Source organism: Pyrgilauda ruficollis, unplaced genomic scaffold (genome assembly GCF_017590135.1).
Source record: "Pyrgilauda ruficollis isolate IOZ18807 unplaced genomic scaffold, ASM1759013v1 scaffold209, whole genome shotgun sequence".
NCBI classification, from domain to species: domain Eukaryota; kingdom Metazoa; phylum Chordata; class Aves; order Passeriformes; family Passeridae; genus Pyrgilauda; species Pyrgilauda ruficollis.
The window spans coordinates 287,592-302,236 of NW_024520207.1; the positions used below are offsets into that span (position 1 = coordinate 287,592).

At 42.9% G+C, this 14,645-nt stretch overlaps 1 protein-coding gene across 1 annotated transcript in view; it reads left to right on the plus strand.

Annotated features, from left to right (window-relative positions):
• DGKD (diacylglycerol kinase delta) overlaps positions 1-14,645 on the plus strand; it is a 53,978-nt gene that overhangs the window by 6,960 nt on the left and 32,373 nt on the right. The window contains exons 2-3 of the mRNA XM_041467551.1: positions 8,416-8,526; positions 8,683-8,763. Of these exons, the coding sequence (XP_041323485.1) occupies positions 8,416-8,526; positions 8,683-8,763 (192 nt within the window). The remainder of the gene's footprint in view (positions 1-8,415; positions 8,527-8,682; positions 8,764-14,645) is intronic.

Here is a 14,645-nt window from a genome sequence, read left to right on the forward strand (position 1 = left end):
TGGTTTGTCTTTTTTGAGAACGGAAATGCGCTTGTATTGAGCACATTGCACTTGAGACTTGCAAGCTTTAGTAAATTTATCCATGTAATTTTCTAGTGAGGAAAGGTGATACCACCCACAGTGTCCTGTAGGGAAAATGTAGATACATACTTCTTGTATCAAGTGCAAGAAATCACCCAGGGCATCCCCAGACCTGGGAACTGAGACAGGTGGTGCCAGCTCCAGGTAACATCTTACCCTGTGGGACATCCACCTTCAGTGGCCTTTGAATGACAGAATGTGTCTGATAAAACAGGGAAGGTGAGCTGCCTGCTCTTGGAACTGCTCTCAGCTGTGGCAGGGCAGAGCACTCTCTGGAATGTATAGATCTATCATTGAGGTTTTATTAAAAATGAGTATTCTGGGAACTCACACCAGCCCCTTCTGTTCTGTTCAGCTGAAAGTTAGCAAAATGCTGTTCCCAGGGCTGTGCTCATCTTTTTTGTTGTTGCTGGTGCTGATCAAGAAGTCTTTGGCATGGACAGAGGTATTTGCAGGACATTAAAACAGGGGAAGTGGAAAAACAAATTAAAACTTTGCAGTATCCTTTAAAAACTATGTTAAATAGATGAGGAAAAAAAAACTTAAAAGCATAGGTTGTTTAATACATAAATATGGAAAATCTGATTACGACAGTTGTTACAGATGAGATAAAAATAAATTCTAAGATACCTAAGTATTAATTAAATGGCTGAAGGCCGAAAGCTGCTTTCTGCTCTCAACCTATTTGAATACCAGTTGGAATAAAAGGATGAGGATTTGGCTCTGCATCTACCAGCAGCAGAGGTGATGGGAATCCAGACACAGTGGGAGGAGGCTGTCTTTCTTTCAGACTCCTCAACACAAGGGCAAAGAATTCAGTTTTCTTCGTCAAGGTATAACTTTCACTTTCCCGTATCCTGAAGTTCTCTTGCTGGTACTCTCTGCTGACTTCTCCTTCCTACAAAGGTCTCTATGACGTTCAGCAGTGTGGGAAGGATGGGGTGGTTATGAGTGTGAGGATGGAATCCGCAGCTCTATTCTGCATGTGCTTTCCCATACATTCTCTGCTCTGTGCTTGTGCTGCTCGCACTCCCCAGCCTGGTACTTGCATGTCAAATGGCCCTGACAGCCCGCTATGGTGAGTGCCTGGCTCCTTCTGCTTACTGGTGAAGTGGATGGGGGGGCTTAGACACATGGTTTTTGGTAGTAACTTGTCTCTCTGAATGAATAAGAGCTTGTGACTTAAGCTGTGGGGGTATAGGCTGCAGCATTAGAGGGTTCTGTGTACAAGCTGTGATTCCAAATGAAGTTCTATTCCTGTGCCTCAGCAGAAGAGGCACCTCCTTCTGAGTTCAGACAGGGGATTCTGTGGTGCTGGTGCATAGCTTGTGACAGGCATGTCTCAGAAGGTTTTACAGTAAATGGTGTGTTGTGACTTTTTTGGGTATGGGGGAAATGCCCAAGGAAGGGATGTAGTCATGTATATATAATTTTAGATGGTAGAAAAAATAACAAATTTTTCATGTTAGTCCTTAAATTAATGAAGTTCACATTTAATTAGTACAAACATAGAAATTTATTCCATTCCAAAATATTCAGGTAGCTATTAAACTGTTGCCTTTTTGACTTTAGTTGTCTTTGTGGATGGATTTGAGCCCCTATCTTCCATCTTTGCTGCAGTTTGACTGGCATTTTGTGCTCAGTTTCCCTCTTGTGATAAATGTGCTTGGGAAGGATGCCAGGAGCCTATGGAAAGCATCCTGAGGCTTAAACACTTAGTGTGCCAGGAGTTGTCCAGCTCCTAACTCATCCTGCATCAGTGTACTGGTGTGTTTTTCATTCTCCCTTCTAAGCAGCTGACCAGAATATTCATCTGTTTTAGTACTTTTCTTGGAGCTCTCTGACAGAGCTCGTTTTACCAAGGAGCTGTGTGTTCACTGTGTGTTGTATTTCCTTCCCCATATACATTTTTGTGTGCTCTCAAATTGTTTTTCATTTGGTAATTTGTTCACTTTAAGTCTGTGACTGTGCATCCCTTTTAGGAGAGTCATTCATAATAATAGCAGCTGAAGCTGGTATTGAAAGAAGTTGGTTCAACCACCTGTTCTTTTGTTTATTGCCTGCAACATTAACTAATGAAGAACGAAGTGTTTGACCATTTATCTGTGCCAAGGCAATTTAAAGCCTATTCAGTATTTATTTGATACCAACTCCTGTTTTTTGCTATGGATCTGGGGAATAAGCTTGCATTACCTGTTTCAGTGACATCTCAGCTACTCCCTGGATAGGTTGCTGTGCTCTGCTCTGGATTCTGCTGTCTCAGGAGTTGCAGGGAGGCTGTAGGAGAGCTGTTGGCTGTGCTTGCCTCTGTCTCTCACTGGATGTGCCGAGTCCAGATCACTCAGCAGGGCTGGAGGTTACAACAGAGGAGAATTGGGAGGATGGTTGTTAAGAGAGTTTTCTTAGGCTTTCCCATGTGGCTGTACAAAGGTCTGTACTGTAACCCCCTTCCTCAGTTGTAGTGCTCAGCTTCTGTTAGTGGGCCTCTGACTCAATGCCCCAGCTTCTATTTTGACATTTGATTCCACCTCTGATTTTTTTTTTTTCTTTTTCTCCTCTTCAGGAGTCCTTTTTTTGCAGTGAGTTCTCATAATGTCTTGCTCTTTTGATACCAGAGAAAGAAATGTGAATACAATTTTCACTTTTTCAAGAAGAAAGTGCATTTAATGTAGAATTTCCAAACAAGGCTATGCAAACCTGTAATTACCTCGGGCTCCCCTATAGATCTGTATAGCTCTCTGTGTGTCCCATTGTTAGAATTGCTTTACTGATCCAGATTTCCCCCCCTCCAAGCTTCCTAGAGTTCATTTCCAGGGTGTGACCACTGTCTGGTGGAAGGATGTTGCTCTCAGATTAGCTTGTTAACCCCTACCCTTTTGACATTTCATGTCTTATTCTATGGGGTTGGTTAGATTTATTCCTGTAGTTTCTTTGTTGGATTTACTGTGTTTTATTTGATTTCTAAATATTAATTTTTTTCATGTATATGACCACCAATGGCTTTTATGACACCATCTACTAAAACCACAAGGTACAGCACTCAGATTTGTACCTGCCCTAGCATGGCATGGCCATGTTTAAGTGCCTGCAGACCTACTCCTATCGGTTTTGCCACGGCTTACTCAAAATCAGTGACTAGATGAGGTTCTTTTGGTCCCTGGGGTTCAGCTGTCTATAAAATTGCTTAGTAAACGTCTATAAAGATAGCCCAGTTCCGCATATGCTTTTGCATTTTGTTTTTTCCTCTCTGCATTTGGTGCTTTGTTTAGTCAATTATTTGTTGTTTGGCATCAGTGTTTTGTGGTGCATACAAATAGAAACAGTGTGTGTCTTCAAAGTTTTTATATTCTGAAGACACATGATAAACAGAGAAATCCGCATGCTGGGGACTTTGGGTTTGGGATTCTTTAATTGCTATTTAGATAGCTTTGTGCTGTTACCTTGTACATAGTTCTTTTTCTGCATTGGAAAGATGTGTCAGTGAAGCATAATTCTTGTTTTTGATATGCTGCACTGAGTAATTGCCCCTAAGAATATGTTATGATCTCAGCAGTGAAATAAGTTGCATTGTTCTTCCTCTGTCTCTATCAAATGTGTTTTGGAGCCTCCCTGTGCCGAGGAACACTTGCCAGCCTGACAGCTGGACACACTTGATAGTCACCCTCAGTCCGGCTAATAGGCTTGTTTTCCAGATTTGGAAATCAGTTTTATCAGAGCCCTGCTTCCAAATGGGGCAATAGTTTTAAGCTTCAGGAAGGGATTGTCTGCTCCTGTGTTTCACTTGGTGAGCACTACTGTGTGCAGGAGAACAAGGGATGTAATCTGAAAGTAATTGAAATTTGATGTGATCCTTCTTAACTTTTAGTAGAATCACTCATGTTATCAGTATAGAAAGCACTTAATCTGTGTAGGCCGTCTCTGACCACCTGACATGGGTTACTGGGTGCAGAGACACCTCAGATGAATGGTGCTGCCAAAAACACAACTGTGTCTTGTTGGTTTTCTGAACAGCTCCTGTTAATCTTTTGGCTTCTTGTTCTTACAAGGCCGGAAGGGGAAACAGTGAAGCACAAGGCTCTCTTTCTTTTAAGTTCTTTTTTAAAGTCCTCTGGGTTGTTTGAAACCATTCCTGTTGAGGTCAGTGGCAAAACTTTTCTTTTGTCAGTTCAGGATTAGGCCTGCACCCATTTTGACAGGAGAAATCTGAGAACATATTATTGCTCTTCCTAAATGTCAGGCTTTGAAAGGGGATGAGCTGGGGCGAGGGTTGTGTATTGCTTGCCATAAACCAAATTTTTTTCTGCAGGAAGTTGCTGTTCTTCAAGGCCAAAGATAAATACTAAAATGTTAGAAATTTCCTAGGCCTTGCCTTTCAGTTATCTAATCTTGTTTATTTCAGATTTCCTAAGACACTCTGCTATGTGCAGTGTTGTTTTAAATTGTCAGTTTCTTCAGTAACTGTTTTTACACTGACTTGCAATATGATAAAAGGGGTCAGTGTTGAAATCAGTATTGCATCATTTTACACTTGATCCGAGACGATAATTCAGTTTTTCGTAATGTTATCTGCCCATGGAATGCCATGCTACGGGACACCACACTGGAAAGGGACTCAGCTGGATAGAAAACAGTCTGCATAGTTCCATTGCAAACAATTTTAGTATTTATCCTGGATAGGATGCACATAATTATATGCGCATCCTCATAGTGTTTCAGGGCAGTAGCTTTTCCCGTATGATCCAATATATGATAATAAAAATAGATTTAACATTCTATTTTCATTATGGGAGAAGCAATTTCACTTTTATCTTGACGAATTACATGCCCAGTAATCTGATCAGAGTAGATCTTCAATTAAAAATCTGCAGAGAGGCTGGGGAGCAGAAGTAGCTGTTCGCCTCCCCACTTTTATTTAATTTGTGTCACTTTGCAGTCAGGTCCTTTCCCCAGTTCATTTTCTGCAGCTGCATTCCTCTGCAAGTAACAAGTCCTTTGGCTGTTAAGTCAAAATAGAGGAAGAGAAAGGCAGCGATGTCTACATCATTTTATAAAGTCATCTTGATCTTATCTGTGGCCCTTTCCGCCCAAACCCACTAAACAGTGCTGAACTGAGTGCCTATAAATAGCCTGGCTGCTCTCGTGCAGAGATGGGCAGCACTGAACCAGAGGCGTGTTTGCTGTGAGCAGAAGGAGCTCTCCTCTCTGGCCTTTCATGTCTGAGCTGGGTAGCTGTGTGGTTTTCTATAGATAGAGCCCAGCAGTGACAGGAACTGTCGCTTAGAGCGGGGCAAGGTGACCTCTGCAAGTGTTGCATTTTGGTAAAAAAAAAGAAAAAAATAGGGTTTAAAAGAGGAATGGAGGAATGCACGTCTTGTGCAGAGGTGAGTGAGCCCAACTGAGGTGAGGGAGCAGGCGGGAGCTGTGGGAGCTGAGGCAAAGCAGAGGCATTGTTTTGCTGAGAGTTACTGTGCTGGTGGGCTGGGCAAGAGTTTGGCTAAAGTGGTGCTGCCTGAGCCTGGGGTGCGTAAGGGCTCTGACTGACCCCGGTTTAACCATAGCTGTAAATAAGCATAGCAACAGAGATCTGAAATATCCTCTTGCAAGTTGCTGGTTTTTGATCAGCCTCTTGGCTAACTTGATGTCTTCAGGCTTTTCATCCAAGGCACCTTCCTCAGGATTTCCAGTTCCTCTCTGATTTTGGTTCAGGGCTTTGCAGAGTTCAGTAGCTGCTTTCTTGGTCTCAGTTTTTATTTATATGTGTTTTTTTCCAGGGAATGCAAAAGTCGCTCCATGTTTCTGTCTTAAGCTGGAAAATCTCCTGCCACTTTCCCATTTTCTTCCCTGTAAAAAAATGAGCTGCAGAAATGTGTGATTTCTTTAGTGTGGTAATTTGGATGCTGGTACTTTACATTTCTCTTTGATACTCAGGTGCTGGAGTTTAAAATAACTTATGAGAGAAATACATATTTTAGCAGGTTTCCACAGAGTTGGCGAGTACTGTTTCTTCTACTTGACAGATGGGGGATGGAGACACACAGAGTGAAAATTGCTTTATTGGGAGCTCATAAAAAGTCCATGGCAGAGTAGGAGCATGAATGCATCTTTCTGGGTTCCAGATGAGTGCCTTCAGCTCTGGCCTTGCCTGCAGGGTTGTTTCAGCAATGGATGCTGTTTGGTCAGTCTTTGCACTCCGTTTTCTCTTACGCTGAAGCTTCAGCTAAGATAATATCTGAATTTTGGATTATTTGCGTAACACCAGCTCAGAGGTGGTTTAACATTTTGTTTCTGGGTTTTGCTATGGTGTGTTCAACTTCTGGACCCTAAAGCCAGTCCTAGATGCTTTATGGCTTTGTAGAGTGTATTCCTGCTGCTGTGTCCTGTGAAAATGAGTGCCAGGATGCCTTTCAGTGACTGCTTCAGAGCTGTGGGGAGCTGGTGTGGGAAACTGCCATTTTTTACAGGAGCTTAATCCTCAATTGTTTGTTTTTGTTTTTTCTTTTCATTCTACTGGAAGTTCTGTGGAGTTTGGCAGTTCCTGGTGTGCCTGCTTCAGACACACTAAGTTGGTATTTGCCTGAGCACTGGCAGATACTTCTTCCACTGTGCAGGTGGCTTTGTGAAACAGACCACTGGGAAGCGTTGAGGCTAGGGTTCGCTAACCCTGGAGCTGGCCAGAATCCATCAAGGCAGATGCTGTTCTTCCAGGAGACAGGGGAGTTCTCCCCCTTTTCTATTTCCCAGCACAGTGGAGGAAGATTGTAGTGGTTTCTATATCCGACAGCTCTCTTTAGGATCTGGTGGAATGTGAAGCCTGCTCTTTCCCAGCTGATTTGTGAGTAGAGGCTTCACCATGGTGGTCCAGACCCTGTGATCTCTCAGGCCAGTTTGAGGATAGCTCAGTCTAGCAAAAGAGAAGCATGTATTGTCAGACGGATGTTTCTCCTTACAGTCAGCATTTTTTTCGAAGTGGTTTTTGAGGAAGCTTTGAGCTTGGCAAGAGCCAGTGTATATGGAATGTATCAAAATCTGCAGCTGTTCCAAAAACTAAAGGCACACATTAGAAATATATATAGCATTTTAAAAGCAAGTTTAATGCCCTGGAAAGGAGTTCTAAAATGAACTAAACCCTGTGGATCAGTAAGAGTATTTATTTTGTGTGCTGTCGTAGCCTGGCAGTTTCCATTTGGTGCTGTTTGTGAATTGATACTTATCTGCGAACCTGACTGTTACAAACCTGAATTCCACTGAGACCTCTGGTATGTTAAAGCTATGTCATTTTCCTGGCACCAAGATACAGAATAACCTGTCTTACAAGATTGTCAGACCATTTGTGTCCTGTGTTTTAACTGGGTGTTTATCATATTGGGCTCTCCCAGCAAGAAGTAGGTTCCTGCAACTCTTTTGGGGAAAGAAGTAGGTTTCTTGTGGTACCAAGGCATGACATAGCACTGCTTGTAGCTCCTAGGCAGTATTTACAGTCAGGAACTTGGGATTGGACATTCAGACGTGACTTTTTTGCCTTTTGTCTTTCTGAGACAAAAGCTGCAGTTTTTGAGATTATTTTCATGTAGCTGTTGGTATTCAAACCTGAATGAAATACATGTGGATTAAATCCATACCCCCACATATGCACAGTATATGAATGAGCATATGAGCCTGTGTATGCTGGTATGTCAGTCTAGTTATAAAGCAGTTAAAGAAAAGAAGTCAGTGTGCATAGACAGTTTTGGCACTGCAGCCCTGGGAAATGGCAGCTGGCCAGAGAGTACCGAAGCAGGGCCAAGACTATCTGAAGAATACCAAACACTGATGTTGGATATAGCTCCTTCTTTGCTCTGGTTTCACTCTTCACCCCCTGGGCTTGCAGCTTGCCACCTCTTTGCCAGGTAGATGCTGGTTCGCAATGCACAGCTGGAGATAGAGACAGATGTCCTGGGTGTGTTTGTGCTGGTAATCAGATGCCAATTAAATGCAAGGTGCAATTAGCTGTGACTGAAATCTGACCTCGGTGAGTTTAACTGTTACACTCCCCAAATCACTGTTAGATTTGAAATGCTCATTCAGTTTTAAGTTATTTATCTTCTTTGGTATCGTGATAGCACTGGAGACAAGGGTAAAACCTCACCGCAGTGTGGGTTGTTTGTTCATGAGAGTTTTATCCTGTGAAGGCTGCTCAGTTTTGCTGAATGAATCTGTGAAACGCTTCCAGCAGAGGGCACTGAGGTTATTGGTCTCCAACTTCGGTTGTTCCCCTAGGGGTGTGTGCTGGGGAAGCAGAAAACATGCCTGTCAGTAAAACCTATGCTTCACTGCTCTCCTCTGATGCTTTTGTAGACTGTCATAAAAGAGGGGATGCTAATGAAACAGACCAGCTCCTTCCAGCGCTGGAAGAGACGATACTTTAAGCTGCGAGGACGAACGCTCTACTATGCAAAAACTGCTAAGGTAAGGTCCTGACAGTGCCAGTGAGGCCAAGGAAGGAAGTCAGTAGAGGAGCTTTGGAGGCAGATGGGAATCAGTGGGGAGGCAGCCTCCCTTTGAGTCTGCTGCTTATACATTGGATTCCATAATTTATTGAGATTTTGATTTTTTTCTTTACAGTCCATTATTTTTGATGAGGTGGATCTGACAGATGCCAGTGTGGCAGAATCCAGCACAAAGAATGTCAACAACAGCTTCACGGTAGGACTTACTGCATTATTTTCTGTTCTTCTTCCATCTTTTCCCCACATCCCATCTCTTTTGCAGAGTTGAAAAACACCTGAACGATCTTCACAGCATCTTTCATGAAAAATAAAAAATAAACTCACTTTTCTTTACAGTATGATAACTCATATTTAACTCTTATGGGAAGTTACCTCAGGGAAATACCTTAGGTTACTATGTATTGTGCTAAGACTTGGCATTCAGGGATTTTCTTCCCTGTAAGCTGAGAGAGTTAGATAGAACCTGTTTGCACAGTGGGACAGAAAAATCTGTTATGCTGAGGGAGTTAGAGGTGATGTTCATGTTTATGCTGGAGATCTTGCTAAAGGAATTTAGTTTTTCCCATAGGCATTAAAGTATGTAAACTTCTTTGCCTGACTTTATTTGTGTGTGTCTCTGTGTGTGTTTATATATGCCTGCTATATATAGTGGGAAAGCAAAAGGAGGAACAGAAAGAAATAGCACAGAAATAACTGTGGGATTGGTTCAGGATACTCGTCAGATGTGGAATGTCTGCTAAGTAGTTGCAGTCTGGAAATGCAGTGGTGTCCCTACATCATTTTCTCCAGGCTCAGGAACTAGGAGGAAAAATGATTGTACTTCTAAGGTGCAAGGGTTCTGCAAGCTCCAGTTTGGGGGAGCACCTGGTGTGCAGAAAAAAACCCATTAACATCAGCCCTGCAGGGTGAGTGTCGAGCTGGTGAACAGCAGCAAACCTCCACACAGCTGCTGAGGGAGTCGGTACAGAGGAGAAGGAGGGCCTGGGGAAAGGAAGTGTTGCTCTAAGGCACGGTGAAGGGGGGAGCAGTCCAGGTGGAGGGAGGAATCCCTCTTGGTCCTGCAGATGGCGACCAACACTGAGCAGTGTGCCTCGCGCTGGAGAAGGATTTGCTGCTTTAAACATCTGCTAAATGGCATTTCTGATGTGTAGCTGTAGGTTTTAGCTTTGCAGTGCCTGTGTCCAGATAAAACCCCAACACCTTCCCAAAGCTTGAAAACACTTTCTACATCCATAGTTGGACAGGTAGGAGGCACATCTGGGTATGGTAAGTAAATATTGATATCAGGTGTTAATGTGAGAGTACAGAGAGAAGGTTTATGCAGTGATTTGAGTAGGGAATATGTTTTCACGACTGTGGTGTTATTTACCTGTTAAAAAAGCATTTTATCCTGGATCTTGCTTCAGTTTTCTCAAATATAAATAAAGATTGATTTTTCAGGTAAGTGTACTGTTATTGTGCTGCTTACTGTTATAGTTGGGAGAGATCTAATATGCATCAGGAAGACTGTGTTAGGGACAGAAGGGAGTAGTGTATTTGCTCTCTCACATTGCCCCATCCGAGTCAAAGAGTGAAGAGTTATTTCCAAGACTCTTGTATCAGGCTCTACCAGTCCCTGCCTTCCATAGCTGATAAAAGGTAAAGGGTTACCTTGAAATTCAAGCAGGTAGAGTTTGCACTGTCTCCAGCTGAGCAGTGTGTCATGGTGCTTAGGTAAATTAAAGAAAAGCACGTTTCCTCCTTATTTCTATCTGCTCTTTCTATCGCGGCTTATGGAGGCACTTGACTCATTTACCTTGAAGTTTAAAACCACTTAGGAAATCAGAAGGTGGCCTAGTCTTGGTGTGGTTTGCTCTGTTACATTATTGCTGTCAGTGCTTTGGATTCCTTGCAGTCATGCAGTTTTCTGTTGGTTTTCTTTGAGACCACTCTGCTTCCCCTCTGTATCTTCCTTTTTAAAATTCAGAGTTCTTTGATGCATTTTTTTCTCTGTTTCAAATCTGTGTGTTATATGATTGGAGGTTTTTCTCCTTAACTTAAAATATGTAGCATTTGGTGTTGTAATCAGAGTTTTAGATGTTCTGGTTTTCTTTTTGGTTTTCAGTTTTCTTCAGTGGAGACTGGTACTTGTGAATTTATAGAAGAATGGTTTCTTTCTGAGAAAACTCAACCTCTATCCTGTCTGTGCTGCCTGATGTATAGATTTTGCAGGTCAGGCTGCCTGAATGACTCCCCTAAGTTCTTGATATAAAGACAAGCAACAAAAACATCAGATAAGCCACTTGGGGGACCAATGTTTATCCAAAACAAAGAGGTAATAAGGGCTGACCAGTCAGAAAAGCAACTGTTGAAAGTGCTTTGAGGAGCATGGGGAGGCAGCCTCATGAGAGGAGAAAACCAGAGCATAAAGCCAGCAAAAGTTGTGCTGCATGGAGAGAGGAGTAAGGTTAAAAAATAGCTGCCAGTAAACCTTTTACATAGGACATGACTGACAGGTAATTTGTTTGCTCTCAGCGGGAAGGAGAGCAAGAAAAGTGAGTTTTAAGACACGGACCTCTTCCTTTTGAAAAAAGTGTGTAATAAATTCCACTGTGGTTTACTTGGTTGATCTTGCATAGATTTCCTCAGTAAGTGTATCCTGTTTGCAGTGGGGACTGTTTTCAGACTGGTACTTAGTGTTATTGGATAGATGGCTATAGAATGGGCTGGAAGCACGTGACATGGGGCATTTTTGAGCTTACAGTGTTGTACTGCTCCATTCCCTCATGTGTAACGAAAAGCTTTATGTTTAGCTTTGTTCCTTTAGGTCAGGCAGTGTGGCTGCAGAGGTATTTAACAAGAAGCCTCTGGGAATAAATCTTATAGCAGCCCCATGCCAGAGCTCTCTTCTCTCATTAGGCCTCTGGGTGTGGTATTTGCTGGTTCTGTCACATCTCTGCCATCTCTGTCCTTGAGTGTTAGCTGTCTACAAGGTAAATTCTTCTGGGATGTCTGGGCTGTGACAGGTGCTTTCCATGTATGATCCATTGGTACATGGTGCATAGATCTCTCCCCAGTGCCTCTGTCTTGCACAGGGCCTTAGAGAAGATCTGCTGTGGCACAAGGCAATGATAAGTGTGTTGTCCTGATAGTTCAGGACCCTTTATTACAAAGAGAGCAGTCTACTTTTAGCCTGGACTCTTGCCATCAGTGTGTGCTTTCTTAGCCATACCCTCAACACCTCTTGTGATTTCTAAAAAGCTGATAGATGATTTGGGATCACAGTGGGTACATTGGGTCTTCCCAGTGAGACTTTAGCTCTTTCCGTGAACAGTTTTTTCTTGGATTTGCAGTTTTGCCGTAACGTGATTTGTTAAGGTGCCCACATGATAAACTAGCCTGCAGTTCTGTGAGGAGCATTAAAACAAAATCTGCAAGGAGGATGAGTTCCATGCTTTAATCTGAAGTAGTGTTTTCTCAAGATGATGCTGGGAAGCCTAGGTTTTACTGATCTCTGTCTCAAAATGATCTGCTTACCTGTGTCATGGACCTGAGCCATCCATCATGCCTATTCTCTCCTGTGACACCTGCATGGTCTGGGGGACACGAAACTCTCTTGCCTGCTGCTCAGGTCAACATTTTGACACCAGAGCTGTCCTCTCAAAAGTCTTTGAAAAGATTTTGGATTGTCTTCTTTGGCCCAGTTTTGTAAACGTTTGTGTGGTGAACAAATTATTCCTCTTCACATACTGGTGTGTGGGCTGAAAACCTGCCCTTTTCTAGAAGGTGCCAACTAAGTTAAGCCTGCTGCCTTCAGTGTAGTTGGTACAGTTAAAGAAGTGATTCCTTATCAGTTCATTGACCCTTTATTGCTTTGTGGAGGATTTGTATAGAGATAAGGTATGTATTCTTTAATACTAGGCAAAAATGCCTGTCATCGTCAGGAGAGGGCCTGGAAAGGACATCATATCTTCCCAAGTACACATTTTGTGTTCCAGTTTGATTCTCACGTGGTGGTTTGGTAAATGTTTTCCAGTTATTGCTACCAAATGGTGGTGTGGACTTTTACCCTCATTCACATAACAGTAATTACAGCATTTACTTCTTATCCCATCTGATTCAGAGCTTTGAGGTCCTGTAGGAGAAATATCCTCTGTGTGGAATGGGGATTTTGTGTAGTTTGGTTTCTTCTTTCTGATGCTTTGGTGAAGTAGAAGCTGGTTCAGAGCATGTTTTTGAGTGCCAGGAGCCATGCTGGTGACCCCTCCTCCATAGTTAATGGCTCTTCACTGGAAGAGGTGGAGCTTGAGCTCCTGAGCTCCTGTAAACCCTTTTTTGTTGGGAAGTACCTCTCAGCTCAGCCGCAGACAGGAAACAGCATATTATTACAGTCAGCGCCTGCCTCTCCACTTCATTGCCGTCAGAAGGAAACTTATCCCAGCTCCTCCTTAAGCAGGCAGCTAATCAGCTTGTGGCAAGTGGTACGTAGCTCAGAGAGACTGACCACAGACAAGACTAATCCTTGCATGTCAAGCAATCTGTTCAGGTTTTTCTCTGAGGGAGTAGGCTGCTCTGGACACTAGTGTAGAAGAAGATTGAACGTGAAAGGTAAGAGCAGGAGTGTGAGTTTTCTGGATTGAGCACTGGGAAATGTGGCACCTGTGCCAGCATAACAGATATCAGAAGCTCAGGTTCTTTGGCATACGTTTGCTACAAGCTCTTACTGTTCAGGTGTTGTCTCTGAGTTGTCTCGTGTAGATGTATTCTCTAGAAGAGGAGTAAAGGGAAATGTGCCTGCGGTGCTGTTAGAAATGCTGCACCCAGTTAAGAAATACTATTTATTAACTGATGATTCACCCTGACCAATGTCCTAGGAGAGAGGAAGTATTCAGGTTAGAGTAATACCTCTCTTACAGAGCACTTGCATGACTGGAGGCAACAGTGGTTCTGGTAGGCTGAGGAACAGTGGTTCTGGTAGGCTGGTGGCCCTGAATGAGAGAGTGCAATCATCTCTGAGAAGGAGTATGGATGTCATTCTCCATCTGTATGGAAGCCTGAGGTGTGCTACAATTTTTTCATATTATAACCTTGTTATTTAGTACTGACTCTATTCCGCAGCAAAGGTGGTGGTTTCTGTCTTGTGGAGTTTTACTTTACTGACCTCCTCCAGGGTGTGTATTTTTGCTGTATTGTCCCAGGGCTTACTGATGGTGTGGAGAAATAGCATGAATTTTCATTCCTGAGTTAGTCACTTTTCCTATAAACAGAGGGCAAAGTGTTTGAGCTTGGGTAAAGAATCAAAGTGCTGACAGTCCTTCCTGATGGGGAGAGTATGTTGTTGATATTTGCAGTTCATGCACAGTGAAGTGAAAGTGCCTATGCCTGTTCCTGATTTTGTGTCAAGTTGAATTATTTGTGTAGGTGCTTTTAAATTAAAATATATTATTTTCAGTAGAGAAGGCAGTGAAGTCTTCTCTGAAGAGTTCTGTTTTGAAGGAAAATAGAGCTGCTGAATCTACAGAAAGTTTGCTGCTCTTGCCTAGCACAGGAGCTGTGTGCCTGTAAGGCACTGTTGGAAAAAGAGAATCCCAGATCAGAGGCTGGTTGTGCTGATTTGAAATACAGGCTTTGAAAAAGAGCATGCCACTTATTTTTATGAGGAGAAAGAATATAAGAACTTTTGTTGCAAGCTGTTTGCAGGAAGTCATAGTTGGACTTCAAGCTTCGGCTGATAGAGATCAGGAAAATCTGCATGGTTTGACACTTGCACACATTCCCAAAACTGCCCTGTGTGGCTTCAGCCCTCTGGAGAAAATGGAGTTGAACATATGTTTCACAGAGTCACTGGGCTTCCTAGCAAGGGAGAGGATTTTCCTCCCCTGCTTCCTCAACTGGGGGTAAAGGGACCCAGAGAGAAGGCATCAGCTGGGCAAAAAGACTGATTCGTCTGGAGGCGTAGTGACACAGGCCTGTCCCAGGTGTCCTGAATTCTCACACAGTCATGGATTGCCCTGTTAATGTTTGGAATAGGGGAAGATTAGAAAATAGGGACTTCTGAAGAGGATGGTTCTTTTTTTCCTTGTTTTTAAACTCTTGTCT